Here is a 27,350-nt window from a genome sequence, read left to right on the forward strand (position 1 = left end):
GTCCATCCATTAACGGTGGGTTTGAGGCGCCACGTGTCCGGAAGACCGCCTTCTGTATACCAATTGGACAAATGGTAAAAGCCTTTGACGATGATATACGGGGGTATATCGTAACCGTCGCCACTGATGCAACAAATTGCAGTCGCCCATTCTCGATTGCCAGGCTGTACTTTTTTCCTTCTTCCGCGTCTTTCGGACCCAGTTACGACCATTCCAGCGCAAATCTGGCCCATCATAAAGCCGGTTTCGTCGAAGTTGTACATGTCGCAGTCTTGGATGCCATATTTGGCCCTCATATTGGCCACCAATTGAAACCACGCGTTTAACGCGTCAGGATCTTCGCAAAGAGCTCTTTGGAAATCGTAAGCGCGAGAAAAACGCGTTTTTAATTCTGTGCGTCGTTGTACGAAGCGATAAGCCCATTGCTTGCCGACCGGTCGCGCGTCCCGCGCAGCGAGAAGATGATCGGCCATTGCGGCCACATCAGCGATCTGGGCTGGAAACCCTCGGGAATCCAGGTCCAGTATATACTGGACAATTACTTCCTCTTCCCTTTCCGTTAGCTTTTGGTTGCCTGGCCGACGATTGGCCAAAGAAGCGATGCCGTTTATTCTGTCGTGTAGTGTCGATTTTGGGACATTATATATTAATGCAACCTTTCGTATGCTTTTCTTTTTGCTTGATCGGAGCTCATTTAGAGCAAGAATGATTCGCGCTTCGCAATTTGATGATTCCATTACTGTTGGGGGAAAGAACACGTGTGGAAAATAAAGGATGAAACTGGGTTGAAAAATGTCCGGGGTCCTGATATGTCCGGGGTCCTGATGAACCACGTTAAATATATAGAGTAATGCACCAAATATATAGAATAATCCGCCACATATTTAAAATAATGCACCAAATGGAATTTTGTACGCAAATAAACGATATTATATTGGTCGGAGCACTTTGCTCTGGCCTTTTATATACCCTCCGACATCGAAATGGAGGTCCGCACACCAGAAAACATTCCTGTGCAGCAGGTAAATTTCCGATAAATTATTTTATATGGGTTTTTGGAAAAACACCCTAATTTGCGTACAAACCGATATCGGGGTTCGCACCTATCGCAGGTTTTGGAGATAATTTAAGCCCGATATAGGGTATTTAACTCGTAAGTGTTAGGGTGCGTAACCCCACTCGCCAACTTGTACGAATCGCCACCCCCAGATTACAGTTAACAGATAACTTAATAACCCGATTCCGGCGGTATATATTGTGCATTATAACTAAATAAAAGTGGACCTATTATATGCGAAACAACGCATATAACTAACATGACTAGCTCCTGTTATTAATGCGTTGGACCCAGTTTACGCGTATTAATTAATTAACATTCTTATGATATTATACTATGCAAAGTATTCTTTTCCTATAATTGGCACCGGCTACTTTAAAGTTCATTAACAAATACAGCAGGTAAATATAAATACCCGATTTAATCGCCATTTTGATTACCATTTCCAAACTACCACTTCCAAACCACAAGGCAAATCTTTCTTCCAGCTTACCTCCTATACCTTTCCTACCGTTTCTTTTTTGATTACAATCCATTTCACCTTTTATTCGAAATTACAACAGTCGTCAATATGCAATTTAAAGCAATTGTTTCACTCGGCTTATTTGCCTTGCACGTTAGCGCTAGATCTTATTGTAAGGTCGAACTAAAGGGCAAAAATCAATTTCAATGGTCTAGACTACAACCCGCAGTATATGTTCTGCCTGGCCGGCACGGCAGGGTTCACACCGCATCCTATACGGTTAATTTTGAAACGAGCCCCGACTGCAAGTTTATTGAAAGTCAAACGCTTACAGGGACGATTGATTGCGAAGAGTGGAAACTTGATATTTCTATGGTAGATGTATAAATCTTACTCTGAATGTTCCATGGAGTAACGGGTTAACTAAGGGGGTTTTTGGGTATTAAATTAAATACAAGATAGCATACCAAGGCCTTGGAAACTTTTAGACCTTGATTATTTTTATTTAATACTTTTTTCAACGTTGGGTACCGCTTTTCCTATGTTGCGGATTGGTGTATCTGGGCCACTGTAAGGAATAGGCCACCAGACCTACCCTCAGAATCACAACTCCACTTACCAGCCACGCTAAGCCCAGGGTTTTAAAGGGTCCACTAACTCCAGGTTTAAGCGCGTCTCTCCAGCGCGTCGTTGATTGTAGTTTCTCTCTTCTTTTCAGTTTAGAATTTTCGTTAATAGCGCCTAATACACCGAGGTTCTCCAATGTATGCCTGGCCGTAACACATGATCTAAAGCATTTGAGCTACAACGGCGTCTAATTTAACAGCGTAGCTTAATAATAGAACCCACTATATCGTTCTTTTAATTCCGCTACAAGACAATGTCAAATCTTGTCATGTTTTAATGCTCGAATAGAATCGCCCCTATATTGCAGCCTTGTCTCTTTGGGATCGCTTTTGTGACACATACATGAGGCGTTGCAAAGATTGGAGCTAGATAACTATACGCGCACGAGGCGCAAAAGCCTGGTGCTATCACATGCCGGATGCAAGTCCGTAATGGGACCCTGTGAGGACCCAATGGTCGTCGCTGCGGTATATAATAACATATTCGAATATTTCCCTGCGAATTTTTTATTCCTGAATTTAGGCTCTGTTTAGGAAACAAAGCGTGGAAGTGTTACAGGCTTAACCTCCCCAAAGTTCTACTTACACTCAGCGGGCAAAATGTGAGGATACCAGTTTGCAGGCAAATTGCTGGCAGTAACATCGTAACAGTGTTCACCGACAGTAATTAGGTGCCCGCCAACGTGTACCGACTGATTAAGTCTTATATATCTTGCCTCGCTTTTAACTGGGTGATTAGCCGGTCCACCGTTCGTACGCTGGCGGAGTGTAACCAAGCAGCCATTCAATGTCGATTCTGTGTTAATTGAGTGGACTTGTTTCCCTCCCACGGCATTGGCAACCGGGAAAAGGGCCATGTTGGCGGCAGCCAAAATAATTTGCGCGAGGTGCATGGCAGTCGACTTCAACTTTGAATGGGCTTGATAATTGAAAATTCCAGGTAACGGTGCTTGTTTGATGGGCTTTTTTAAATTTCGTGATGCAAAATAAGAGTACCGCCATATAGTTTGCGATGAGAAATTGCCAACGAGTTGGTGTAGTGAAGGTATCGGGCTTATATAACCAATTTTATGAGACTGTACATGATAGTATTAATCATTGAAACGTGGATCAGGTTCAAAATAAGTTTTGTAAAATATCTGATCAAATCTTTTCATACTGTTGGTTCATGCTTGGTAGGTGTGGCATTTTTACTAGGTGTAATAAAAGGTAATATCGATAAGTATTTGCTATTCGCGTGGTTTATTGATACCCTGGCAATTTGGAAATGCTTTAATAAAACCATTGATGCATTCCTGTACACCTATCTCAAATTCAGTCCAAATTACGACAAGGTTTATTACGTAAATATTGATGTATAGTTAATCCAAAGTTGACGCACACTAACGTACACGTACAGCCAGATTTTGTGGGTAGGAGAGCCATGTATTGGTGTAGGTAGTGCTATCTGAGCTAGAACGCGTGTTGGAGCTTTTATCGTGCTCCTAACGCTGACTCAGCGCTTGTTATCATGTGACGACAAGATCTATCTGATTATCTAATGCAACACACCCCCCAGTTGACTCCTAATACCTTATTGGGATTCAACTGTTACATAGCCCCAAATACGGCGCTTCAACGCCGTATTCTGAATGCGTATATCTATCTAAGGAACAAAGAAAAAGTGATGCTGAATAGCTGTAGCGGTGCAAAGCGCACCGCATCTGGATTCTGCCACTGTATTGAAATGCGGGCGGTGAAACCCCTACAATGGCGACGAATCCGTAGTATTGTGCCCCCTATTGTGTGAATAGAGACAATAGGTTGCCGTAAAGTCGTAGTAGGCGCACGTCGCTCAGATATCCCGCTAGCTTTTCTGACTTGTGAATCTTGACCTTGATCTTGACCTTATACCATACCAACCAGATCGTAAATATTGCCCTGCTCTTATCGGCCTGCGCGCGTGCTGACGATGTGACTTATGTAGCCTCACAACAACAGCAGCAACAAGAAGAGTAGGTTCATGAGCTTTTGGCTCTGTGGCGCGCCGCGCGGTGCGCGGTGCGTTGGATGAGAGCTTGCTAACTCCGCCCATATATAGTGTCGTCTTTCACGCCCATCAACGGGAGCCGGGCGGAGCGGGCTTCGGCCCGTCTTATCTTGTAAGTATTTAATCCCCTGTTTTCTGTGATACTTCAGCGCATCTGGCTAACTTGTTGTAGGCGTGCTGATGCTGCCGAGCGCTTGGCTTTGGCGCGGGCGCTGGCCGCCTCCCAAGCTGAGTTCCGTCTGGTAATGTCTTCTGCCCTTGGTCTTTTTATATGGTATTGCTGACACTATGAGACCGGCTGAGACCGCCTCCGCCGCCACCAATGCCTTTGCTGCCGCTGGCGCTGCAGCTGGCGCTGCCGACCGGGCTGGTCCCGTGGTCGACGCGTCGGCTGGCGTTACCGTAAGTGCTCAACACCCCTTTTGCGCATTTAATTCGCTAATTGGTTGTGCAGACCCAGTCGAGGAAGAGGAGGAGAGAGGAGGAGGAGGAAGACGAGGAGGAGGATGAGGGGGAGGGTGAGGGTCACCCTAGGCGCTCTGTAAATATTCTCACGTTCCTTTCTTATTTTCTAGGCGCTTTTGACACTAATATGCCGTACTTAGTCGCGTCCATCTCGTCCCCGTCGTGTGCGGCCTGACGGACTCATCCCCCGTCAGGTTACATGCTTCGGGTGTGCGAGGGCGTTTTTGGCCGGAACTGCGACCGGCCATTGCGCGGATCAGCCGGGCGCGCGCTCCCGTGCTCGCGGGGCGCGTCCTCCGCGCTGCTGGAACTGCCGGGGCGGGCATACCTGCCTCCCTCTCCCAGCTGGGGGACCCCTTGAGCGCGCCACGGGTGAGCTGGGTGTTACGATCAAGGTATCGGGTAACCTGTTCTTAGGGTAAAGTACAGTGGGTTGAAGCAACTGAGCGTCTGGCTGGGTAATTGGGGTTCTCAATGACTGGGGGTGAAGTTATGATCGTTCTCAAGTAAGTATTGAGGTTAACTAGAGTTTGATTGCTGCTAAGCAATCCTAGAATCGAATCTATCTACATGGTAATGAGCGTGCCTTATATAGACTATGTTCCGAATGTGATCTCTCTTGATCTGTTTGATCTGTGATTCTCAACTGAGATTCTACAGATCATAGAGATCCATTCCCTTGGCCGTCACGTGAGGTCACGTGAGATCTCGTGGCCTTGTCCTTAGGTAATCGTTGTTCTGCCGGTCGGTATCTCTTTTGGGCGAGTGTCGTCAGGAGGGGTGTGACCCCACCTGGCCTCTCTGGTACCGGCCCAACTGTCTGGTCGTAACACTGGGCCATGCGCTCTTTTGCTCACCGCGTAGTAGTAGTAGTAGTAGTATTAGTTAACGCCGGGCTCGGCCCGGCTTGTTAGCCGGCCGTTAGCAACCTCCCGAGGGGTATCTCGGCGCGCGTTCTATCTTCTTTATTTACACAGGGGGAAAACAAGGAGGGCAGAGGCGGATCGTGCCTGACCGGGTTCGGGCCCGGTCCTGCTTAGGGGGTTAGTTCACTGACGCGACCCCGTGCCTAAGGTGCACGGAGGGTTCGTCTGACGGCTTGTGCCGTGAAGTGTGGGTGAAAAGGCAGTAAGTCTATTCCTCGTCAGAGTTCGAGTCGTTTACGATCGGTGTCCCTAGGCGTAAAGTGCGTTCGTGGCGCGCGGGGCGCTGGCGGGCCGCTCTGGGGCGGGCGCTGAAGTAGTTGGTGGCTATCGAAAACGCCTCAAAGCTTGTCGGTTGCCCGAAGCTTGTCTGGAAGAATTTCCAGCGTTGGGCGCGATTTGGCGGCCCGGCCGGCCGGTCGTTATTAGGCCACGGCCAGTTTCTCCACACCGCCCGCGAATAGCGGCAGTGCACCGGGTGCTCAGGGGAGGTCCGCTTCCAGCACCAGGCACACGAGGTGTTTGCATCCTGGTGGTTGAAACGGTCATGGTAGGCCTTGAAATCGCCGTGGCCGGTCCTCATGGCCAAATAATGGCCCAGTAGGGGTCTTGGCAAACGCAGTTCCTCGGGCTCCTTTCTCGGTGTGTATTGGAATTTCCATTCCCTATATGCGGGGGACCGTTCACAGAGTTCTTTACGCCACCAGTCCTTCTCTATATTGGAAAGAATGGCTCTGAGGACCGTGCCGGCACCGCTATACGTGGTTTGCTGAGCCCTCGGGTCTGGGTCCGGCGGTCCGGCGGAGCCGGCCTTGGCCAGCTCGTCAGCCCGGTCGTTTCCCGGGATTCCCTGGTGCCCAGGGCACCAACGGACCCGAACCTCGGTACCTTGTTTTCGGAGTAGATCGACAAGGTCATGGAACTCCAGAAAGGCCCATTGGGACGAACGCGGCGCGTCGCCTCTAAGACCCCAAATAACCGAGGTGCTGTCCACACAAATCCAGATCCGGGCGCCTGGCTGGGCCTTGGCTGCCGCCTGTAGCCCTTTTAGGGCGCCAATCGCCTCGGCGTCGAAAACGTGGCTTTCCGGCGTAATAGATGCGGAGCCTGCGGCAAATTCCAGGCCCGCCCTAAAAGCGGCCCATCCGTACCCTATTTGGACGCAGTTGTTTTCGTGTTTTTCCGAACCATCCGTATATACCACGATATCGTCAGGTGATACCATGTCCAGCCATTCGATAAAGCGGCGGGCCGCTTCCTCTTTCGGGACTCCTCCGGTGGGGTCAGTGCGAGAATCCGGGGCATTGCGAGGTGCGCGCAACTCTAGTCTCCGGATCCGCGGGAGAAGTTGTGCAGCCGTTTGCAGGGTCGTGGCCGAATGGCCCGAGTTGCGGGCACGAGGTGTTTCACGCAGGCGGCTGACAAGGGGGTGCCCCTTGTCCGCGAGCCTTAGTCGGGCGCCGTATTTCAGGCGGGTGTAGGCCAGCGCGACGCGGGCCGAGGGTAGTCCTGCGTCCCTGAGAACAGTGGACGAGGGGGTGGTTTTATACGCCGGGAGGATTGCCCGTGCCGCTAAAACCAGCGGTTTGTTCAATGCTTTGAGGAGTCCTCTTTGCTTGTGCGCTGGGTTGTACCATGCCTCGGCTGCGTAGGTGGCCGAGGAACCCACGCATGCCACCGCTGCCTTGCGAAGTGCAGCCGCAGGCGGTCCGTATCTTACTGCCCCAAAGCTCTTGAGGTGGGCAGCGACCGCCATTGCTTTGGCAGCCCTTTCGGCCACGTGGCGGCGCCCGTCTAGCCGTCGGCTAAACCAAAAACCAAGCCAACGCATGCCCGGGTAGCGCTCGGCCCCGGAGGCGCTTTGTCCGCGTCGACCGCCCGGTAGTTGGACCGGGGTAACCGTTCTACCATTAATCCGGATTTCCGGGTTGCGACCGTGCCTTTTCTTAGTGATATGGATCACCTCTGTCTTTTCCGCTGCAAAATGGATCTTCTCTTCCGCCGCAATTTCGTGCATATCCCGGAGTTTATCTTCCAGCCAACGTACGTTTTCCTCCAACGAGGGTGACGATTTCCATGTAAGCACGTCGTCTGCGTATGCCAACCGCCACTTCGTACCGTTTTTGACGAGATACGCCAAATATAATATATATAGGATCGGGGAAAGGGGAGACCCTTGCGGGGTGCCGCACCCAAGCCGCCTAAAGCCCGTGGTCGTACCCTCCAGCCGGACTCGGGCCTGGCGGCCGCTTAAAAAGTTAATCACGAACCTGAGGAGCATTTTACTAAACCCGAGGCTCCGCATTTTCCGTATTAATCGCCTATGGAGGAGGGCGTCGAAGGCGCCTTGGACGTCGCATGCGACAAGGGTGACTTCCTCCCCGCGAGCTAGAGCCTGCTCGATATCGTGGGCGAGGGCACAAACCAGATCCGTCGCCGATCGTTTGGGTAGGGCACCGCCGTGGGTGCAGCTAAGGAGCCCGTTGTCGTGTATGGCCCAAGCTATCCGGCGTGCAACGAGCCTCTCGAGGCCTTTTCCGATGCAGGAGAGGAGGGCTATAGGCCGCCAGGATCGAACGCTGCTCCGGTCTTTCTTCCCCGTTTTCGGTAGCATCGCGACTTCGGCCTTCTTCCAAGGCGCTGGGAAATGTCCGAGTTCCAGGCAACGTTGGTAGAGCCTGCGCACCGGCTCGGCCAACGAAGCCCATCCGGCTTTTAGTAGCCGGACGGTTATTCCGTCGATGCCCGGGGACGTGCTCGTAACCCCAATGCAGGAGCGCTCCGCCTCTTCCGCACTAACCTGGGTGTCCCAAGGGATTTTAGCCTCGTCCGGCGACCAGGCCTCCAAGGGGTTTCCCTGCAGGTCATTCTCCGCCGAAAATCGGCCAAGCACCTCCCGTTGCAGTGCTTCCGCTTTTGCTAAAGGCTCGCTCACTTGCTCGCCGTTAATAACCAGCGGCGGGGACCGGAGGCGTGGTCCGGCTCCCAGCCAGCCCACCATGTTCCACAAATCCTTATCGTCGCGCAGTTGGTCGATCCGGTGCCTCCAGTACTCCCGCTTCGCGGCCCGCACCCCTTTCGTATAGGCTTTTTCCTCGGCAGAGGCGTCTGCCCTATTTACAGCGCTCCGTTTAACCCGCTGGAATTCGGACCAGAGCCGCTGGCAGTTTTCGGTCCACCAGGGAGCCGAGCTGTCCCTTTTTCCCGCCGGCGTACCCACGACCCACGTCACTTGCTCCCATAAAGTTGTAAATTCAGCTACCCACGCGTCCAATGCGTAGCCATCGGCCGCGGATCCCGGGTCCGGCATGTCTTGCATGCCAAAAGCAAGTAGCTCCGCGAACTTTGGTAACCGGTCGTCCCTAACCGAAACGTTGATCGCCTCCGGGCGGGGGGCGCCGCGCGTCCGCAGCGTGGTATAAAGGGATTCGTGGTCGGAGCCTGTGTAAAGACTGCTGTCAACCACAGTTATTGTGCTGGGGAGGTTGGAAAAGACCATATCCAGTAAACCCCCGTCGCGGTGGGTGGGCACGCCGATATTTCCTGTGAAACTCATCCCCTGGGCTTGCGCCCATGCCGTCAGTTGGTCCCCTCCGCGTGCGTTTGCGCGGCCCGGCTGGTATGCAGCAGCCGCTACGTTAAAATCGCCGCCTAGCACCGTGGGTCCATTTGGCACGGTATTGCATACCATTTCCAGCGCGGCTTCAGTGCCCGGAGCCCTATATACGTTAACAAACAGTATTCCGTTAATTTCGAGCCAGAGTATGTCCCGCGTATTTTGGCCCTGCGGTAGCCGTCGTTGTGCGGCCCTTAGGGCTGCCCCCTTTTTGACGTAGGTGAGCACCCGGGGCCGGAGCCCAGTCATGGCTTCGTAAGTGTTGGCGTGCCATTCGTCCACTGGCGCAAAAACATCATAGCCCGGGTGCGTTTGTGTAGTCGTATTTAGCCCGCACCATGGCTCTTGAACGTTAACCAGGTCCACCTTTCTCTGGTGGCACAACTCCAATAGGCTCAGATGCACACCCATCCTTTTACCTACGTTGGCCCAAACTACGTCGAGGCATTCCCGCTGCATATTGCCGAGCGAGTATTTCGTCATATTAATCGACGGGTTGCTTCCAAGTCTATCCCATCAGCGGGGCAAGGTTCGGCAGCCGCTGCGTCCTCCTCCATTTCGGCTGCCCAAACGATTTCGTCGTGCACGCGTTCCTGTTCAACCTGCAGGAAGTTACGGATGTCCGCCCCTGCCGCCTCGCATGGCCGCGCTCTTTTGTTTGAAATGCTCGATCGGGAGCTCGAGGTTTGCGAATGCTGCGATGAGGTGCTTAGGACCGGGATTGCAGGTGCTGGCTCTCGGCGGGCCGTTTCGGCCCGGTCGTTGATAATCGCGGCACGGTTGGCACGTCCGATTCTGCGAATCCCCTTAAGTTTACGCTGTGAAGGTCGTTCAAGCTTCCCATTTACCACCAAAGGTCGGGCAGGGCAATTCTCATGTCCGGATGGGAAATGGCCGTGGCAATTAACGCATTTGGGGGCTGCCTTGCACGGCTCTTCCTCTGTCGCATGTTTTGCTTCACCACATATGCCGCAACGCGCTTGCCGTACGCAGCGACGTATTTCGCAATATCCCTGGCAACCGTCGTGGTGGTGTGTAATTTTGCGTGATTTTTCAACCTTCCGCGCACGGTTCGACACTCCAAAAAGCTGAAAGGGCTTTACGGGTTGAAGGAAGGACACTATCCACGTGCCCTCAGCCGTATGTGGGTCGTAACCATGTTTGGAAATATGCCAGTTGACTGGCTGCTGGCCTGCTGCCACGGTAATCTCCTCCTGGATTACCTCATGTACGTCCTTTCTTCCGTCCAGGCAATTGAGCGTTCGGGGCACTCCAGAAACGGCGTATGTGTGCCAGGTTGTCGGGACAGTGACTTCCCGCGCGTCCAATGCGTCCATAATGGCCTTGACCGCGCTGGGGTTGAGGAGTTTTTGCCGTGTTTCCTCAGAGGCCACCGTAACACCCCAGCCCGTGGGGGTACGCTTGGCGTTTGGGATTTCACTGTGTGGCACCGAGACCAACTCGGCCAATTTGGTCGTTACCGCGTATGGCTCCCTCGTCACCATCCGCAATTTGTCATTTACGCGGATCAGGATGCGGTTGGACGGCTGTTCTGTCAAACGTTTCGGGGCTTGGGAGCGGTCCCGGCCCGATTGGGAGGGAGTTGCGGAGCTGTCAGGTGCATTGCCGGGCGTCGTACGTATCGGGTACGAGCGCGTGGCCGGGGTTAAAATTCGCATTGGGGCCGCCGCTGGTGGCGTGGCGGCTCGCTCGGCCCATGTGACCGATTTGTTAATGGGCGTGCCTTTGCCTTTAGAGGCCGACGACGCCGTGCCCGTCCTTGTAATTAAGATGCTGCGCCTTTCGCTGGAACTGGTCGGCGAACGCGACGGAGAGCGCGAACGCTCTTTTTCAGGGAGGGTGCGACTGAGGAACCAGCCGCTGATCACATCGTCAAGTTCGAGAACAATTCTCCTAAGCGCGGCGTCCTCCGGGGCCTGTAAGCTTTCGAGCTTGGCTGCAAAAACCTCTTCGAGCCAGCTGCCGACTGTTTCCACGTTTTCCAGCTCCTGTTGCAGTGTTTTGATGGCCAGGGCCGGGAGGCTGGAGTACCTTCCGCGGCCGGCCGGCTCAGGCGCGTTAGCGGTGCGCGTGTCGAGAGATACGTGTTCCGACTCGGCCTGGCCCTGCGGAAAAGCCTGCGGCGTGCTCTGCGGGCGCGCGCGGCGGTTTGAGACCTCTGGTGAGGCCATGACGACCGGCGCCCGGAGGGCGAAAATTCTTCAGCTGTTAAGCTTATTGGTGTGTTTGGGTGTGAATCGCTAACAAAGGTGGGTCTGACCCATGAATGTGGAGGATGCTTGATGTCGAGGCGGCAAGTGGCTTTGGTTGGCTAAATTTATGCAATCAAAGGCGGCAATATGATATTCAGAAACCTGACGGGCTTGTGGCTTTTATGGTAGCACAATGTGGAACAAGTTACCCTCCTAGTCATACTCTAGGCAGTTTTCAACACCCCATAATACCGGGTGGCAGAAATCTCGTGCTTGGCTCGCACTTTCTGCGTGGACGAAAACCGGAAACGGCAATGTGATTTTGGGGAGGCCGAGGAGAAACACTTGGGAACAGGCCTAGCCTCTCCCCGGAAATGCTCAGCCGCAAGCAGCTGCGACAGCCAAGACTGGGTCTCGAAACCACTCAGGGTGGGTTAGGGCGTTGGTGGCTGCCATGACTTTCTATGGTTCGCCAACACAGCTGTGCAAGGATAAGGCTCAAAGTCTGTCGTGTTTTTATAACGCGCTACCAAAGAAGTTCGTTACATATCCGCCCAGGCTTGGATTAATCGACAAGCGGCAATACCCCTGAGATGCTGCATAACCTTGTAGGGTACAGATCGACACAAATGTATCCCAATTGAGCACCTGAACGCTACCCAAGTCGTCCATTTAGAAGGCACCATGGAGGGAAAAGCCAATAGGAATGAGTCCGTCATAAAACGCACTGCTCAGAAAGGCTAGCATCAACTTCAATCTCGACTCTTTCTGGCGAACCATGGTAAATAAAAGCAACCACCAACGACCTAATCTGACATTTCTCCGCGGGAAAGGTGCGTTATTCGACGGGCTCATTACTATTGGCCTACATCGCATTGAGTGGCATTCCATTAGCAGGAGAATGCATCATGAGGTTTGGAGGCTATGAGAGGCTTGCAGTGAAGAAATATGAAGCATTGAGAGAAGCACTACAACTGAGGGCGGGACTGGACAATGATTGAAAAAATGGAAAACCGACCAAAAGGGACCGATTTTCAACGTTTCACATTCCTCTGCGCCACATAGAACACGCCTTTCGCCACGTTGAACCTATCTTCTTTCTGAGGCTGATGTAAGTAGCACTGTGTATAGGTTCATCCACCAGTTGAGAAAATGTCGCCTTAGAGTAGTGGATGACGGAGCTATAGTTCTATAAAGGTGTTTGTTGTATCTTCTACTAGACTTGAAGGACAACAAGAAGATAGAGGCAAACCAAAAAAAGATTTCCAGGGTTGGGCATAATCTGTAAAACCTGTGTAGCCCCAAAGGAACAATAATTCCGAATAGATGTTCCCCACAGGTCGACTCAAGACGCATATGGCCCGCACATTGGCTTTTGATAATCCACTGAAGTGAGATCTTCTGTTCCTGTTAAACCATTGAGAAGAGTAGTACATGATAAGGCAACAGTCCCCCAAGCGATATATGTGAGTTACCCTTTAAGACCTCAAGGCTCGATGATCGATCATTTGCCCTCTTCATTCTCTAGATTGCCTTCACAATCGGGACACTTGCCTTCTTTGTACGATGCCTTGTTCTCAAAGCTACTACAAGCATTTCCACTGGCTGAAACAGGACATTGCTTCGCTGCCTCGTCGACCTGGTGCTCACAGTCCTTATAAACTGTACAAGGGAAAGTACACATGTCTGCTGCTATTTTATGAGTTAGTTTTAATAAGCAGAATAGAAGATTAAGATAGAAGCCGGTCAAAAACAACCTTGCAGTGGTTGAGAGGATGAAAGAAAGACCCGATAATGACTTAGGCGGCGTTTGGGGGTAAAGAGGAATTATCTATATTAATTACTTCGACTCTTAATTTTCTATTATATTAAGATAAGGGTTGTTAAGGAGGAATTGCCAAGAAGATGAAAAGGACTGAAAAAGAACCGAACATACCTTTTGGGTAACCAATGTGAAGACAAGGTTTCAATCTTAAGGTGAATTGGCTGGTTGGATTTTGGGGCAAAGTTTGTGAAGCATGGATGCAGAAGAGGAGTTTTCAAATAGATATTCGTTGGAAGATGACTTCCCTATTTATAAACAGTAGGATACTGGTCTTTTGGCGTTGCATTCTGCCTGCCTCAGTCTGCTGAAAGAACACTAGGAGGACGTTTTTCCAGAGGATTGCCAAACATGCCGTTTCTAGCTCAATCTTGGCCGAACTGGTTTGTGTTGGCGTGGCTTCAGGGCCAATTGGGATGGATGTCGTTACATGGGAGTAAATCAGCCGGTAGTAATATGCCCGGTAGCATCTTGGAAGGTTAGTGAGGCTTACAGGATAGGTAATATTCTTTGTGGCCGGTAGGCGACCACATGTAGCCAAGACAGGCTTTTCGCCTAAGTGTGGCAGGCAATATTTTAACAATCTTACCAAGCCAGTGTTAATCTGCGCTAGCTCTCTTGATTGCTGACGCCTCGTCACACCGCTTTTCTAATTGAGGCCTTCGTCCGAAATACCACCTGTATCTCAACCGCTGTCAGCCAGATCCCGGGCTTGATATGACGACAGAGGCGATTGAGGACTCTACCATCCACTTTTGGAACCAGGTAAACAAAACACAAAAGTCACACCACCGAGGTTTGATTACGTATGGCCATGTAATAGTATGTCAGCTCGGTTGTGTTGCTGGAGCTAGCTTGCCCCATGTTTCTCGGTGACGGACTGATGCCGTCTTGGGAGAAAAAGCTCAGCCATGATCATGGGATGCCTCCCGGGTCAAAGAATACACCAGGTGAATAGTGTAAGACCACTTGGCAAAATCCTCCTGCGACCGCGGCTGCACTGGGAGGCCTCTGTGGTAAGTTGTGCCTGTTTCAAATATGTAGACCGGGGAACCACCAATAAAAAAGACGCCAGAATACCCGGAAATCTCATTTACAAGCTAAAAAGAGTACTGGGAGATACGGGTCGCCGGCGTAATCTCCCCATTTCCGACTGTTTACCGTTTTCTGGTCATATGGTTGGTTGGAGCTACTAACCCTTGATTTCGAACAGGGAGATTCAGAGGGAGGACGGAAATTCGGGGGTGAGGTTTAATGCTTGCTTTTTGAGGGGTACGTTTTGTGACTGGCTCGTTCCAATTGGCCTTTACCTCCACGGATAACATGTGGTAGCATTCCGGCAATCAACAAGGATACGTTCTTCGCTCTAGCTGCTTCACCAATGAGCCATAGGTTGACCAAAGGAGGGCTGCAGCCTCTCAGGGGTATTGCCACTTGTTACCTTTAGGCAGAATTTAAATTGGCGAAAGAACTTGATGGTAATCAAGCAGGGCCTGACATGCAACGAACTTCTTTGGTAAAGAGCTATGACAAATCTTAACCCATCGCGATAACTTTCAAAGGAATCCAACTTTGGCACAGCCGCATTGTTGAATCATGGCAAGTAAAGGCAACCGCCAACGACGCATCTGGCCTAAGTTTTCGCGGCTGATTGGGCTCAAACAATTCCAGAGGTGGGGCCGGACGTGTTCCCAGCAGAGAGTGCAAGACATGAAAAGAATTTCTGCCAACCGTTATCATTCCTAAACTTTTGGGGGAGAGGGGCGTGCAACAAATCCTTGGAATGAGTCGAGGCAGCACTGGGCCTAACATTGTGGCATCCTCTGCGTAGCGGGGAAAGTACCCAAAGACACTAGACCAGAGGCTCTGTCGTCCTCCAGCTCATTTAGTCGCTGTCCAGTAAGAATTCCAATCCTCGCACCTCCCTCCCAAAATCCCAACCTTTCCTGCCTTTACGATTGAGTAGCCAAACCTACCTTGCCTGTCACAGGGGCCGAGCCAGTGGATGCACATTCCGTGCAGCAAAAAGTCCATTCTGACTTCTTGTTTAGCGCGGTGGATCCTTGTTCGTATAAACAAACGCGAGATAAAACCCTAACCCCGCCGGATGGTCGCAATTCCCGGCCACACCTTCCTGGTGACCTGATTTCCGAAAGCTGACCCGGACATTTACCAAGCACGAATTTTGACTGTTCAAAGATAAACCGATAACAAATCAATTCAACTGCAAACCTCAACCGAGCATCGTGTTCCAAATTCATTTTTTGGAATCCTAGTTTCAGGCCTTCCAATATTCTAGGCATCCTCCAAGTTTGACAGCAAATTGTTTTTGGGCTTGTGGGTCCAATGATAGGTTCCCCTTTCAATTGCCTGGCCACCTTTTCGGCCCAATTTCAAAGTTCATATACTTTACAATTTTCCTAATGTCGCCTGTCCTAATTTCTTCACAATATCACCATAAACAAATCCGATGGCCAGAATGGGTTCTAATAATTAATCTTCTGCTTGGTCGTATTTCCGCTAAACAGCAGCGGGCAAAAGGACCCGAAAACATGCCTAGTGTTTTGACCGGGACGGTACCAGGGAGAAAAGGTAGGATGCCATCCTCCGAACGACACTCTCCCAAAGAAATACTGCCGACAGAACCCTCGACTCCATGATAATCGAATCAGGTGACCACATGTGATTACCAAGGTATAATGTCGAGTGATCTTTCGAAATCAGGACTGACGCCAAAAGCAAGTTACGTCAAATAATCTATAGAGATCAAGACAGATCACACTTGGGCCAAAGGCTACTACATAAGCAAACCAAGTACCGCTCAGGATAATGTGATAGTAATTAAAATCTACTTTACCTCGACGCTTACTGTACTTGAGACCGATTATAACTTCACCCCATTCTGGCCTAGTAATGTGGAAGCTACTTTCATATTTCCGCAAGCTACAGTGCTACTTGTATTTGTCCGGCGGATTTCATCTCTACCATAATAATAAGAACAGTTCGTCTTTTGTTGTCTTCCTTGGCTCCGGATTAGGATATCCTGAGCCAAGAACATGGTGGCAAACTTAGGCTGCGAGGCGATGGCAGCCTACTATGTCTTATTAACGAGCGGCGGGTTCAAAAAAATGGCAATGAGTTTAGAACAGGCTTTACAAAAATGTGGTCGATTTTAGTGAAGGTTGCGCGTGCAACCGCTAGTCCCTAAAATGGAATGCATTCAGTTTGGAAAAACTTATTATATTTTGAGAACTTTGTTAAACTAAGCTTTTCGAAAACTAACGTTGGGCTCCACATCTCCGACCCCCCTAAAGTCCGGCCCCTAAAAATATCTACTCAGCCACGTCAACCCTTTGTTTTATTTTATAAATATCTAGACGAATTTTTCACTTTAGAACTTGATTTTTGAAGATTCTTGCTCCAAACCTTCCAATGAAACAGTACACTGAAAATCAGCTTCTTGCTGCCATTTCTGACATAAGAAATGGCAAATCAGTTCACAAAACCTCGCAAAAATGGGGTATTCCTCGGAGTACCCTTCACGATCGTTTAAAGGGGGCCCAGTCAATTCAACAAGCGAAAAGATTTTGTCAAAGGCTTTCACAGGAGCAGGAAACCTATTTGGCAGATTGGGTACTTGCGCAGGCCGCGTTAGGCCTTCCGCCAACGCATCAAGAACTACGCTATTTTGCGGAACGAATTCTTCAGGCCGCCGGAGAAAGAAAAAGCCTTGGGAAACATTGGGTTAGCCGTTTTATAGCCCGATATCCAATTTTGAAAACCCAAAGACCCCGGCGAATAGAAAATGCCCGGGTTAATGGGGCTACAACCGAGGTAATTAAATCTTGGTGGTCCTATTTGAAAAATCCCGTTGTCGATACTATAAAACCGGCCAACCGTTGGAATATGGACGAAACAGGTATAATGGAAGGCAAAGGATCTAATGGCCTGGTGTTAGGGCGTAATAAAATCCGGCCATTACAGCGAAAAGAGCCTGGAACGCGGGGTTGGACGAGCATAATCGAATGTGTATCAGCTACGGGGGCTGTTAATGATGTTTTTGCGCCAGTGGACGAATGGCACGCCAACACTTACGAAGCCATGACTGGGCTCCGGCCCCGGGTGCTCACCTACGTCAAAAAGGGGGCAGCCCTAAGGGCCGCACAACGACGGCTACCGCAGGGCCAAAATACGCGGGACATACTCTGGCTCGAAATTAACGGAATACTGTTTGTTAACGTATATAGGGCTCCGGGCACTGAAGCCGCGCTGGAAATGGTATGCAATACCGTGCCAAATGGACCCACGGTGCTAGGCGGCGATTTTAACGTAGCGGCTGCTGCATACCAGCCGGGCCGCGCAAACGCACGCGGAGGGGACCAACTGACGGCATGGGCGCAAACCCAGGGGATGAGTTTTACAGGAAATATCGGCGTGCCCACCCACCGCGACGGGGGTTTACTGGATATGGTCTTTTCCAACCTCCCCAGCACAATAACTGTGGTTGACAGCAGTCTTTACACAGGCTCCGACCACGAATCCCTTTATACCACGCTGCGGACGCGCGGCGCCCCCCGCCCGGAGGCGATCAACGTTTCGGTTAGGGACGACCGGTTACCAAAGTTCGCGGAGCTACTTGCTTTTGGCATGCAAGACATGCCGGACCCGGGATCCGCGGCCGATGGCTACGCATTGGACGCGTGGGTAGCTGAATTTACAACTTTATGGGAGCAAGTGACGTGGGTCGTGGGTACGCCGGCGGGAAAAAGGGACAGCTCGGCTCCCTGGTGGACCGAAAACTGCCAGCGGCTCTGGTCCGAATTCCAGCGGGTTAAACGGAGCGCTGTAAATAGGGCAGACGCCTCTGCCGAGGAAAAAGCCTATACGAAAGGGGTGCGGGCCGCGAAGCGGGAGTACTGGAGGCACCGGATCGACCAACTGCGCGACGATAAGGATTTGTGGAACATGGTGGGCTGGCTGGGAGCCGGACCACGCCTCCGGTCCCCGCCGCTGGTTATTAACGGCGAGCAAGTGAGCGAGCCTTTAGCAAAAGCGGAAGCACTGCAACGGGAGGTGCTTGGCCGATTTTCGGCGGAGGATGACCTGCAGGGAGACCCCTTGGAGGCCTGGTCGGCGGACGAGGCTAAAATCCCTTGGGACACCCAGGTTAGTGCGGAAGAGGCGGAGCGCTCCTGCATTGGGGTTACGAGCACGTCCCCGGGCATCGACGGAATAACCGTCCGGCTACTAAAAGCCGGATGGGCTTCGTTGGCCGAGCCGGTGCGCAGGCTCTACCAACGTTGCCTGGAACTCGGACATTTCCCAGCGCCTTGGAAGAAGGCCGAAGTCGCGATGCTACCGAAAACGGGGAAGAAAGACCGGAGCAGCGTTCGATCCTGGCGGCCTATAGCCCTCCTCTCCTGCATCGGAAAAGGCCTCGAGAGGCTCGTTGCACGCCGGATAGCTTGGGCCATACACGACAACGGGCTCCTTAGCTGCACCCACGGCGGTGCCCTACCCAAACGATCGGCGACGGATCTGGTTTGTGCCCTCGCCCACGATATCGAGCAGGCTCTAGCTCGCGGGGAGGAAGTCACCCTTGTCGCATGCGACGTCCAAGGCGCCTTCGACGCCCTCCTCCATAGGCGATTAATACGGAAAATGCGGAGCCTCGGGTTTAGTAAAATGCTCCTCAGGTTCGTGATTAACTTTTTAAGCGGCCGCCAGGCCCGAGTCCGGCTGGAGGGTACGACCACGGGCTTTAGGCGGCTTGGGTGCGGCACCCCGCAAGGGTCTCCCCTTTCCCCGATCCTATATATGCTATATTTGGCGTATCTCGTCAAAAACGGTACGAAGTGGCGGTTGGCATACGCAGACGACGTGCTTACATGGAAATCGTCACCCTCGTTGGAGGAAAACGTACGTTGGCTGGAAGATAAACTCCGGGATATGCACGAAATTGCGGCGGAAGAGAAGATCCATTTTGCAGCGGAAAAGACAGAGGTGATCCATATCACTAAGAAAAGGCACGGTCGCAACCCGGAAATCCGGATTAATGGTAGAACGGTTACCCCGGTCCAACTACCGGGCGGTCGACGCGGACAAAGCGCCTCCGGGGCCGAGCGCTACCCGGGCATGCGTTGGCTTGGTTTTTGGTTCAGCCGACGGCTAGACGGGCGCCGCCACGTGGCCGAAAGGGCTGCCAAAGCAATGGCGGTCGCTGCCCACCTCAAGAGCTTTGGGGCAGTAAGATACGGACCGCCTGCGGCTGCACTTCGCAAGGCAGCGGTGGCATGCGTGGGTTCCTCGGCCACCTACGCAGCCGAGGCATGGTACAACCCAGCGCACAAGCAAAGAGGACTCCTCAAAGCATTGAACAAACCGCTGGTTTTAGCGGCACGGGCAATCCTCCCGGCGTATAAAACCACCCCCTCGTCCACTGTTCTCAGGGACGCAGGACTACCCTCGGCCCGCGTCGCGCTGGCCTACACCCGCCTGAAATACGGCGCCCGACTAAGGCTCGCGGACAAGGGGCACCCCCTTGTCAGCCGCCTGCGTGAAACACCTCGTGCCCGCAACTCGGGCCATTCGGCCACGACCCTGCAAACGGCTGCACAACTTCTCCCGCGGATCCGGAGACTAGAGTTGCGCGCACCTCGCAATGCCCCGGATTCTCGCACTGACCCCACCGGAGGAGTCCCGAAAGAGGAAGCGGCCCGCCGCTTTATCGAATGGCTGGACATGGTATCACCTGACGATATCGTGGTATATACGGATGGTTCGGAAAAACACGAAAACAACTGCGTCCAAATAGGGTACGGATGGGCCGCTTTTAGGGCGGGCCTGGAATTTGCCGCAGGCTCCGCATCTATTACGCCGGAAAGCCACGTTTTCGACGCCGAGGCGATTGGCGCCCTAAAAGGGCTACAGGCGGCAGCCAAGGCCCAGCCAGGCGCCCGGATCTGGATTTGTGTGGACAGCACCTCGGTTATTTGGGGTCTTAGAGGCGACGCGCCGCGTTCGTCCCAATGGGCCTTTCTGGAGTTCCATGACCTTGTCGATCTACTCCGAAAACAAGGTACCGAGGTTCGGGTCCGTTGGTGCCCTGGGCACCAGGGAATCCCGGGAAACGACCGGGCTGACGAGCTGGCCAAGGCCGGCTCCGCCGGACCGCCGGACCCAGACCCGAGGGCTCAGCAAACCACGTATAGCGGTGCCGGCACGGTCCTCAGAGCCATTCTTTCGAATATAGAGAAGGACTGGTGGCGTAAAGAACTCTGTGAACGGTCCCCCGCATATAGGGAATGGAAATTCCAATACACACCGAGAAAGGAGCCCGAGGAACTGCGTTTGCCAAGACCCCTACTGGGCCATTATTTGGCCATGAGGACCGGCCACGGCGATTTCAAGGCCTACCATGACCGTTTCAACCACCAGGATGCAAACACCTCGTGTGCCTGGTGCTGGAAGCGGACCTCCCCTGAGCACCCGGTGCACTGCCGCTATTCGCGGGCGGTGTGGAGAAACTGGCCGTGGCCTAATAACGACCGGCCGGCCGGGCCGCCAAATCGCGCCCAACGCTGGAAATTCTTCCAGACAAGCTTCGGGCAACCGAAAAGCTTTGAGGCGTTTTCGATAGCCACCAACTACTTCAGCGCCCGCCCCAGAGCGGCCCGCCAGCGCCCCGCGCGCCACGAACGCACTTTACGCCTAGGGACACCGATCGTAAACGACTCGAACTCTGACGAGGAATAGACTTACTGCCTTTTCACCCACACTTCACGGCACAAGCCGTCAGACGAACCCTCCGTGCACCTTAGGCACGGGGTCGCGTCAGTGAACTAACCCCCTAAGCAGGACCGGGCCCGAACCCGGTCAGGCACGATCCGCCTCTGCCCTCCTTGTTTTCCCCCTGTGTAAATAAAGAAGATAGAACGCGCGCCGAGATACCCCTCGGGAGGTTGCTAACGGCCGGCTAACAAGCCGGGCCGAGCCCGGCGTTAACTAATACTACTACTACTACTACTACGGGGGCTGTTATACCTCCCCTCGTTATATTTAAGGGGAAAAACGTACAGCAACAATGGTTTCCAGCTGATTTAAGTCCTTTCGATACCTGGCAATTTCATGCAACCGAAAACGGGTGGACAAATAATGAAACAGGTATCGAATGGTTAAAAAAGGTGTTTATTCCGTATACCCAACCTTTAACCCCTGAAAAGCGGTTATTAGTTCTGGATGGCCATGGATCACATATAACGGACGAATTTATGCTTCTTTGCTTGCAAAACAATATTCAACTCCTATATTTACCCCCTCATTCGTCACACGTTCTTCAACCGTTGGATTTATCGGTTTTTGGGCCGTTAAAGGAAGCTTATCGACGTCACCTGGGATTTGTAAACCAGTTTTGCTGTTCAACGGTTGTTGGGAAACGAAACTTTCTACTTTGCTATCGAAAAGCCAGATCAAAAGCATTTATAGCAAAAACCATTCAATCTGGTTGGCGTACGACGGGGTTATGGCCGGTGAACTTGGCAAAACCACTTTTAAACCCTTTTTTATTAGAAAATAGCAACGCCAACGTCGAAAAAGGTAAAAATAACGGCTTCCAAAGGGATAAAACACCGGAAAATCCAACCCAAAAAATTAACGACCAGTCTTTACTTATTTGGAAAACCCCTAAAACGACCCGAGATATTCGACTTCAACTACAGGAAATTTCCCGGTCCGAAAAAAGTAACGCCACTTCACGGCTTTTGTTTGCAAAAGTCCAAAAAAGCTTCGAAACCAAGGATATCTTATTGGCTGAAGCTCAGCAAAAAATCAGTTTGTTAAACGCAAAATTGGAGGCGGTACGGCCGGTCAAAAGGAAAAGGGTAATTCCGGATCCCAACGAGCTTTTGGTCAGCAAAAAAAACGTTTATGAAGCACAGGAAAATAATAGGGACTGTTTAGAAGCTTTGAACGATGGAGAAGAGGTTAGCGAACCGGGAGAGCCTGACAATGATTGTATTATTGTGCGTTGATAGTTTTACATTTAAATCGGTTTATAAAAGGGGTATTTCGTCGTTACATTTTTCAAGGGGGCCGGACTTTAGGGGGGTCGGAGATGTGGAGCCCAACGTTAGATCAGAATCTCTGTCGATCGTGTACATTTGCCGCATTTCGATCTTGACACTATGGATTAGGGGTCTGTGATCAAGTTGATGAAGTGGATCAAGTAGCAAATACAGGACAGACAGACTTGTTGCTCTCCGATGTTTCCTAGCTAACTGCCTGAATGCTACCCCAAGTTACCCTTTCAAAAGGCTCGGTGGAAGGAAAGGCCAATAGGAACGAGTCCGACCCAAATCGATTTTAACCCAATTCCATACCCCAGCGCCACGATACCTTTCGAAAGAACACGACCAAACCGCGTTGGCGAACCACGGGAAATAAAGGCAACCACCAACTAACCCAGCCTAAACTCAAGCCTAAACGCTCGACCGACCAAGACCCCTCTGATAATCAGGAGCCATCATGGAAAGGTCAAAAAGCTCGAGACAGCAGTAATAGTAGCGGTAAGCCGGCGCAAAACCAAGAGTGCACCCAAGGAGATGTCTTCAGAGCGGCCCGTCTCTCGGTACCGCGAGGTGGTCAAGTCGCCGCCCAACGCCCGACCGAAGCCGCGGGACGTGCGCTTCGAGCAGGAGCGGGCGGGCGAGGGCTACCAGCGGAACTGCCTCCTTTGAGCATCAGCTTCACCCCCAATCTTCGTCATACATGTTTGAGCCTCCTGATCACATACGCAAAATGGAAGAGATGCCTCACAGACAGTGACCTGTGCAAGTTAGCAACTCCAAAGTGCTTCAAAGGTATAATATTCGAACTCTTAGCACTGACAGCCTCACTAAATTCTGACTGGGATACATGGCAGTGACCGCAGATGCACTCATAAGGAGGCCTCCGTGATGAACTGTGTCTGCTGCAAGGATATACTGGGGAGCTACCAAGAAAAGAAGGAGCCATAGTCCCTGGGCACCTTACTTGGCACGTGGAGGCTGAGGATAAACACCGGGAAACATATCCGGCCTCTCCTGGGACTTTTTAGAGCCCAATCAGCCGCGAGAGCCAAGACCGGGCCATGGAACCGCCCGGCCAGATTTGTTCGTTGGTGGTTGCCTTTGTTTGGCATGGTTCGCCAACGCGGCTGGGCAAGGGTTGGATTCCTTTGAAAGATATCTTTCGTTGCATATAATCCCAGTGCCCAAAGGTAACAAGTGGCAATACCCCTGAGAGGCTGCATATCCTCCTCCTGCCAACCTGTACATATTTGGAAACGGTTAGGGCAGGGAATATTTTAAGATGCAGATCCACTCAAAAATACCCCAGGTAAGTGCCGGAATGCTACGCCGAAGCCACCCCTAAAGGCTCCGTGGAGGTAAATGCCAATAGGAACGAGCCTGTCACAAAACGCACCCCTGACCAGCATCAACTTTACCACCGACTTTTCGTCATACCTGTTTGAACCTCCCTGCTCAAAACCGAGGGCCAACAGGTCCAATCGATCTCACTTTTGTTCACAGACGCAAATGGCTCAAATGCCTCGCAGACAGTGGCCTGTTGGGGGTAGGAGATTACGCGGCGAGCTCCCTATGTTGTTAATAACTCGCTACTTTACATGATTGTAGCAGCCACAATTCATCATGGAGGCCTCCTAATGGGTGCATCTGCGGTCACAGGCGGATCTTTTGGCATACGGGTATGGTCGTATTGCTGAAGCTAGCCGGGTCGTTGTGCCTATTCGGGGATGCTCTGCTTACCTCAGCCCACTTACCCATGCCCAGACATCGCGTCACCGTTACATCAACGAGGGAGCTTACAAGCCAAAGATGCGTAAACATACATTGGTAGCCTGGTTGCCTACTTTCTTCTCTGGCAGGACTTCACTTCCCTTCTATCAAAGCTTCTTGCTCGCTACTTCCTTTTGTCTTGATCCCATCGATTCTTCTATATTCGCAGAACAAAGAAAATCTGTCAACCCTTCCAACACCACAAACATCACCATGGAAGATCAGATCTTTCAGAACTTCCGCATCCCACATTCATACTCTCAAGAGAATCATGACGCCGAAAACACAATTACCGGCCAGCAAGTAAGCCTTAGACTAAGCCCTGAGCAGCACCGACTTGAAGGTGAAATCTCAACAAAATCGGTATTCTAATGCATCCCCTGACTAGCTAAGTATGACTGTCTACGTGATCTCAGGAATCTGTTGAAGACTCTGCTACGTGTTTTGAGGTCACGTGGCTCCACACGCAATCTACCCACTCGCATGTCTGCCCCTGAACAAACAGTGACCATCATTTGACTGGCGTTGTCGCCGGCAACGGCTTCTCCGACAGTGATAATTTCTAGCAGGAGCCTTGGCTGGCGAGGTTAAGATACTCCTGATGAAATGCAATGCTCACTAGGCCATTCTTCCACCACACGAAAGGTCGACTGAGGCTTGTAGACTGCGAGAGAAGGCCTGGGCTACGCGGTTTAGAGTATGGCTTTTTGATAGGACATTTATTGGGCCTCGCGTCTGGCTGATGCGGCTTCGGACTAGGTAGATCAGGAAACTATAACCTCAAGTGTCGTTGCCAGCCATGCTGTACATCAAGACCCTCTTTGGGGATAGGTTCACGCAACATCCAGTGGCGTTAAATTGTGTGATCGAATGCCGGCAAGTTAACAATTGTGAACCGAATGGAGACACGCACATTCTTGCAGCAGGAGGGTGGGAAACAAGGCCGCTTAACCAAGCGGGGTTGGCTAGGCTATGACACAAGCGCAGCAACTGCTCTTCCCCCCGGCCAAGCCACCGAACAGCAGCCTAATATGACCGAACATGCACAGTTCCCCGCTATGTGTGAGGGCAGCTCGCGCTTATGATGTCGTGCGTCACACCAGAGTGTGGGTTCATCCTTTTCTACCCATACCCTCTCTCCAGTCGCTGTCAGGCTGGGTTAGAAATCACCTTCACGTCACATTTATTTACTCAGGCCGGAGCCGCTTCCATTGGCGATTATCTCAACATCCATACAGACGCAATGGTAATTATCCCCATTGGCTTTCTCTGTGTGTGCAGACAGGCTCATCGCTAGGTTCCGGGAAACTTTGCATAATCTTCTTTTCAATTGCTGACGTATCGTCACACTTGGAAGTTTTCTATGTACTATGAACACATAAGAATTTGATAAAGCAAGCTGCTCCCGCCCTCACAACCATGGAGCGCCCCTTCTTCGCGGTTCCATGCTTCCTCTCAACTTTTGCATCACAGAAGTCCATACCATACCAGCATTTTGTATTGTAAAGATGTGCGGCTACTATACTCAGACAATCACCTACTCAAAATGCACTAAGGATCCCAAACACAAGAAAGAAATCACAGAATATCCCATTGAGGAACGATGCGACCATGATTTGGCAATGACAAAGAGCTGCCCCAATCTAAACCGATCTTCCATCCGGTTTGGCTCCACCCGCTCCTCTGTACCTTGCCCGCTATGTTAAGTTGGGGAAGGTATGTATCCGATCTCGCGGGTACTATTAATCTTGTCTAATCACTACGGGGATATGCTGCTAATGTCAAAACTAGGCACTCGATGGGGTTGAAAAAACTGCAGAATGTATCAATGGTGAATCGGGGTGAAAACGTTCATTCATGCTTAAACCTGAATATTATATAGTCCTTAAATCTTTGAGAAGCGAAGCCAGATCTTCTGCGACAATACGTACTGAACTATACTCAAAATCCCAGCAACGCATAATAATATCCCGTGCACAATTCCAGTCCGAAATCGTGGGCCTCTGGCCACTATGGAGAACTTGATCGATGTCATTATCGTCGACCTTGGCGTACGGTTTTTCCCATTCGGTAATTTCATATATCGCCGAGCCTAAAGCGAACAATTCTTTTTGGTACATACTTAGTTGCTCAATATCGTCCTGGGGCAAAGCCGGCCAATAACGCACTTCATACGTATAATGCCCAAATTCTGGGTATACGCCTTCAAGTGCAGCACTCGCAAAGTCGCAAAGCTTGAGGTTCATTTTGTCAAAAACAAGGGTGTTTCGGGTGGAGAGATCGCCCCAAAAGACCTTGCAGGAGTGAAGATACTGGACGCCCTCGACCAGAGCAGATGCCATAGCTAGGCGTTGCTTGGTGGATGGTCGTATGCTTGCTTCGATGAAGCCCCGCAGGTCACACTTCGCGCGTTCGATACGAAGCGCAATAGCGTCGCCCGTTTTGTCTTTTTCAAGACCGAAACATTGTGTAATGTGTGGATGGTTGCCGAGGGCTTGATAAATGGTATGTTCACGGGAAAGGTCCGCACTGGTATTTTCTGCTGTTGTGAGTTTTCCGTACTGTTCGCCGTCAATCCATATAGAGTCTGATTTCCATACGGTGGTTGGTTCTGTTTTATAAAAATAGACGATTGAATGGCAGGTGTGTGTGATGGTTTCGACGCGACTGCGGACCAGTTGCGCCGTCGTTGACAGTGGCATTTCGTTGGTCGTGATTTTTTTTTTGAGACTTCAGGGTTGTAGAGGGATAAAAAAACACCAAGATCGACTGACAAAGTTGCAGGTGCTGGGGCAGCGGTTTTAAGTTTTTTGCCCACGGGTACTTGCTGCAGCTTTCCTGACCATCCTGCACTGTGTCTAATGGTAGGAGAGCCATGTATTAAGGTGGAAAGCGCTCTAACCAATAGAGCGTAGAGGAGCCCTTTTATCCTGCTCTCTACAGCTGACTAAGACATGACTAATCTAGTGTCACGTGTATATTTCCTGCAACAGGAGCCTTTCGTGTAACATTCCAGACGCATAAGAAATTACGCACGGAACGGAACAGATAGAAATTTTTTCTCTGAGCCGACGCATCTCTAATAAACTAGATTAACGCCCTTATAATTAATTCCATCAGGTGCATCACGCATATCAACAAATCTCGCAAACTGGTGGTTAGGGTTAGGGTTAGGGTTAGGGTTAGGGTTAGGGTTAGGGTTAGGGTTAGGGTTAGGGTTAGGGTTAGGGTTAGGGTTAGGGTTAGGGTTAGGGTTAGGGTTAGGGTTAGGGTTAGGGTTAGGGTTAGGGTTAGGGTTAGG

At 51.3% G+C, this 27,350-nt stretch overlaps 6 protein-coding genes across 6 annotated transcripts; 3 read left to right on the forward strand and 3 right to left on the reverse strand.

Annotated features, from left to right (window-relative positions):
- Positions 1-2,520: 2,520 nt before the first annotated feature.
- MGG_15981 (uncharacterized protein) lies at positions 2,521-3,003 on the reverse strand (the record flags this gene model as incomplete). Its single annotated transcript, XM_003715826.1, has 2 exons — positions 2,521-2,609; positions 2,733-3,003. 2 exons carry the CDS (start codon positions 3,001-3,003, stop codon positions 2,521-2,523), a joined length of 360 nt encoding a protein of 119 aa, XP_003715874.1.
- A 1,460-nt stretch (positions 3,004-4,463) lies between these two features.
- On the forward strand, positions 4,464-5,062 carry MGG_15483 (uncharacterized protein; the record flags this gene model as incomplete). Its single annotated transcript, XM_003715827.1, has 3 exons — positions 4,464-4,577; positions 4,630-4,716; positions 4,781-5,062. 3 exons carry the CDS (start codon positions 4,464-4,466, stop codon positions 5,060-5,062), a joined length of 483 nt encoding a protein of 160 aa, XP_003715875.1.
- A 4,440-nt stretch (positions 5,063-9,502) lies between these two features.
- MGG_15982 (uncharacterized protein) lies at positions 9,503-11,371 on the reverse strand (the record flags this gene model as incomplete). The annotated part of the gene is made up of 1 exon (XM_003715828.1): positions 9,503-11,371. The coding sequence occupies one exon, from the start codon at positions 11,369-11,371 to the stop codon at positions 9,659-9,661; it is 1,713 nt and encodes a 570-aa protein (XP_003715876.1). The 3' UTR covers positions 9,503-9,658.
- Positions 11,372-13,565: 2,194 nt separating this feature from the next.
- MGG_14398 (uncharacterized protein) lies at positions 13,566-14,462 on the forward strand (the record flags this gene model as incomplete). The annotated part of the gene is made up of 4 exons (XM_003715829.1): positions 13,566-13,692; positions 13,873-14,036; positions 14,173-14,230; positions 14,428-14,462. 4 exons carry the CDS (start codon positions 13,566-13,568, stop codon positions 14,460-14,462), a joined length of 384 nt encoding a protein of 127 aa, XP_003715877.1.
- Positions 14,463-22,497: 8,035 nt separating this feature from the next.
- On the forward strand, positions 22,498-22,948 carry MGG_15484 (uncharacterized protein; the record flags this gene model as incomplete). The annotated part of the gene is made up of 2 exons (XM_003715830.1): positions 22,498-22,556; positions 22,690-22,948. The coding sequence occupies 2 exons, from the start codon at positions 22,498-22,500 to the stop codon at positions 22,946-22,948; spliced, it is 318 nt and encodes a 105-aa protein (XP_003715878.1).
- Positions 22,949-25,299: 2,351 nt separating this feature from the next.
- On the reverse strand, positions 25,300-26,773 carry MGG_15485 (TKL protein kinase; the record flags this gene model as incomplete). Its single annotated transcript, XM_003715831.1, has 2 exons — positions 25,981-26,773; positions 25,300-25,410 (listed from the first exon to the last, which is right to left on the reverse strand). The coding sequence occupies exons 1-2, from the start codon at positions 26,749-26,751 to the stop codon at positions 25,300-25,302; spliced, it is 882 nt and encodes a 293-aa protein (XP_003715879.1). The 5' UTR covers positions 26,752-26,773.
- Positions 26,774-27,350: the final 577 nt, after the last annotated feature.

This window comes from Pyricularia oryzae, chromosome 2 (genome assembly GCF_000002495.2).
Source record: "Pyricularia oryzae 70-15 chromosome 2, whole genome shotgun sequence".
In the NCBI taxonomy this organism is placed as follows: Eukaryota; Fungi; Ascomycota; class Sordariomycetes; order Magnaporthales; family Pyriculariaceae; genus Pyricularia; species Pyricularia oryzae.